Source organism: Arachis hypogaea, chromosome 1, assembly GCF_003086295.3.
Source record: "Arachis hypogaea cultivar Tifrunner chromosome 1, arahy.Tifrunner.gnm2.J5K5, whole genome shotgun sequence".
Lineage (NCBI taxonomy): Eukaryota > Viridiplantae > Streptophyta > Magnoliopsida > Fabales > Fabaceae > Arachis > Arachis hypogaea.
The window spans coordinates 16,053,902-16,055,945 of record NC_092036.1 but is presented as its reverse complement, the minus strand read 5'-3'; the positions used below and the strand labels follow the sequence as shown (position 1 = coordinate 16,055,945).

The 2,044-nt window shown below is 37.5% G+C and overlaps 1 protein-coding gene across 1 annotated transcript; it reads left to right on the top strand.

Annotated features, from left to right (window-relative positions):
* The first annotated feature begins 204 nt into the window (after positions 1–204).
* On the top strand, positions 205–694 carry LOC112698067 (uncharacterized). Its single transcript, XM_025751509.1, has 2 exons — positions 205–437; positions 547–694. Exons 1-2 carry the CDS (start codon positions 205–207, stop codon positions 692–694), a joined length of 381 nt encoding a protein of 126 aa, XP_025607294.1.
* The last annotated feature ends 1,350 nt before the right edge of the window (positions 695–2,044 follow it).

Below are 2,044 nucleotides of genomic sequence, written 5' to 3'. Positions count from 1 at the left end.
TCTAAAGAGTCGGTGATATCTGCAATCAAAAGCTACACTATCTCTAGAGGAGTTTATTACACTGTGTATGAGTCTGAGCCGCAAACATTATATGTGACATGCAATGGTTATGGTGCAGGGTGTGATTGGCTTATCCGAGCTAGTTTGATTCGAAAGAAGGGTTGTTGGGAGATCAGGAGATACAATGGCAAACACATGTGCACCATGGGGACGATTTCACAAGATCATGCCAAGTTGGACTCAAACACAATTGCAGATGCCATTAGGCCATTGGTTGAAGCAGACCCATCGATAAAGGTAAAGTCTATTATTGCAGAAGTTCAGTCCAGATTCAACTACACTATAAGTTACCACAAGGCTTGGTTGGCAAAGAAAAAAGCTATCGCAAAGACGCCAAGTATGGTTGAAAGCAATGATTGCGAAGACGTCAAGGTCTCGTATTCAAATAAAAATGCTCCCCGTTTACCATGAGAGTGAGAAGGTTCATGGTGTAAGAGTTCTCTATCGCATTTTTTGGAGTTTCTATCTGTGTATTGTTGCATTCAGACACTACAAGCCACTGGTGCAGGTTGATGGCACACACCTTTACAGAAAATATAAAGGTGCACTTCTATTTGCAGTTACACAAGATGGGAACCAAAACATTGTGCCCATTGCATTTGCGATAGTCGAGGGTGAGACGGCAGACACATGAGAGTTTCTCCTAACCAATTTGCAAAGATATGTTGTTACCATTGACGACATGGGTATTATTTATGACTACAACAACTCCATTGATGCTACAATAGCTCGCAGTAACGGTGCATGGTCACCACCAAGAGCGTGGCACATGTACTGCATCAAGCACATCGAGTCCAACTTCTTAACGTATTTGCACAAACTCGTGATTAACACAGGTATTTCATTTCGCTGTTATGGTCTTATTCATAGTAATTTCGTGGTATCTACTTATGATTAAATGATTTGTTCAACATGCTATTCTAGAACAGAACAGGAGTACAATAAAAACTACCAGAGCCTAAAAGAGCGGGGTGAGGCATATACTCAATGTTGGGATGACATCGGTGTTCTGAGATGGTGCTGGCATTCGACGGGGTCATCGTTGGGGACATATGACGACAAACTTGGTAGAGTGCATAAATTCTGTCCTGAAAGGTGCACGCAATGTTCCTGTGACTGCCATTGTTAGGTCTACTTTCTATCGGCTGAACGAATTGTTTACTCAGAAGAGCGCCGTGATGATTGGATTTTTGACGGTTTAGAATTTTACAAATGAAATCTCGTTGCAAGTATAGTTTCTAAACCAACACTAATCCTTTCATACAAAAATTTGTTTGTCACAAGTAACAAACCCCTAAAATCTATAAAACGAAGTATTAAACCTCGGGTCATTCTGCCTAGGAATTGTAATGAAGTGTCTTGTTATTGGTTGTGAGTTATATTTGGGGTTTTTAAGATTTTAGACAAGAATTATAAATGGCAAGAAAAATAAACTAACAACTAACAAAGCTCTTGGCAAGATATGAGAACTAGAAGTCCTATTCTAGTTATCCTCCTCAATTGTAACTAGAAATTGATCATTGCTATCACTTAGTTAACCTCTAACCATGGAGGGAAGTCAAGTGGATAAATTAATTTGATTCCTCAAGTCCTAATCAACTGTTAAAGGAAAGACTAGCTTTAGAGGCATTCAAATCAATTAGCAACTTCTAATTATCAATCAACAAAGGAATTAGATAACTCAAGAGTAACTAAATACTCTACCTAGGCTAAGAGGTGCAAAATCTATACTAAAATCTAACCAAGCATTTTATCAAACACTTAGAAGGCATGAAAGAAAAGCATAGTAAATTGACAACAACTATAAAATCTAACAACAATTATTTCAAGGAATTTATAACAACAATCAAAAGAAACACAATTATTATGAATTACCTTGAATTGAATTGAAAGAAAATGGAAGGAACAATAGTAGATCTACAACAAAATATAGAAGCAACATAAAGGAGATTACAACAAAAGAATAGAAGAAGAATGAATGTAA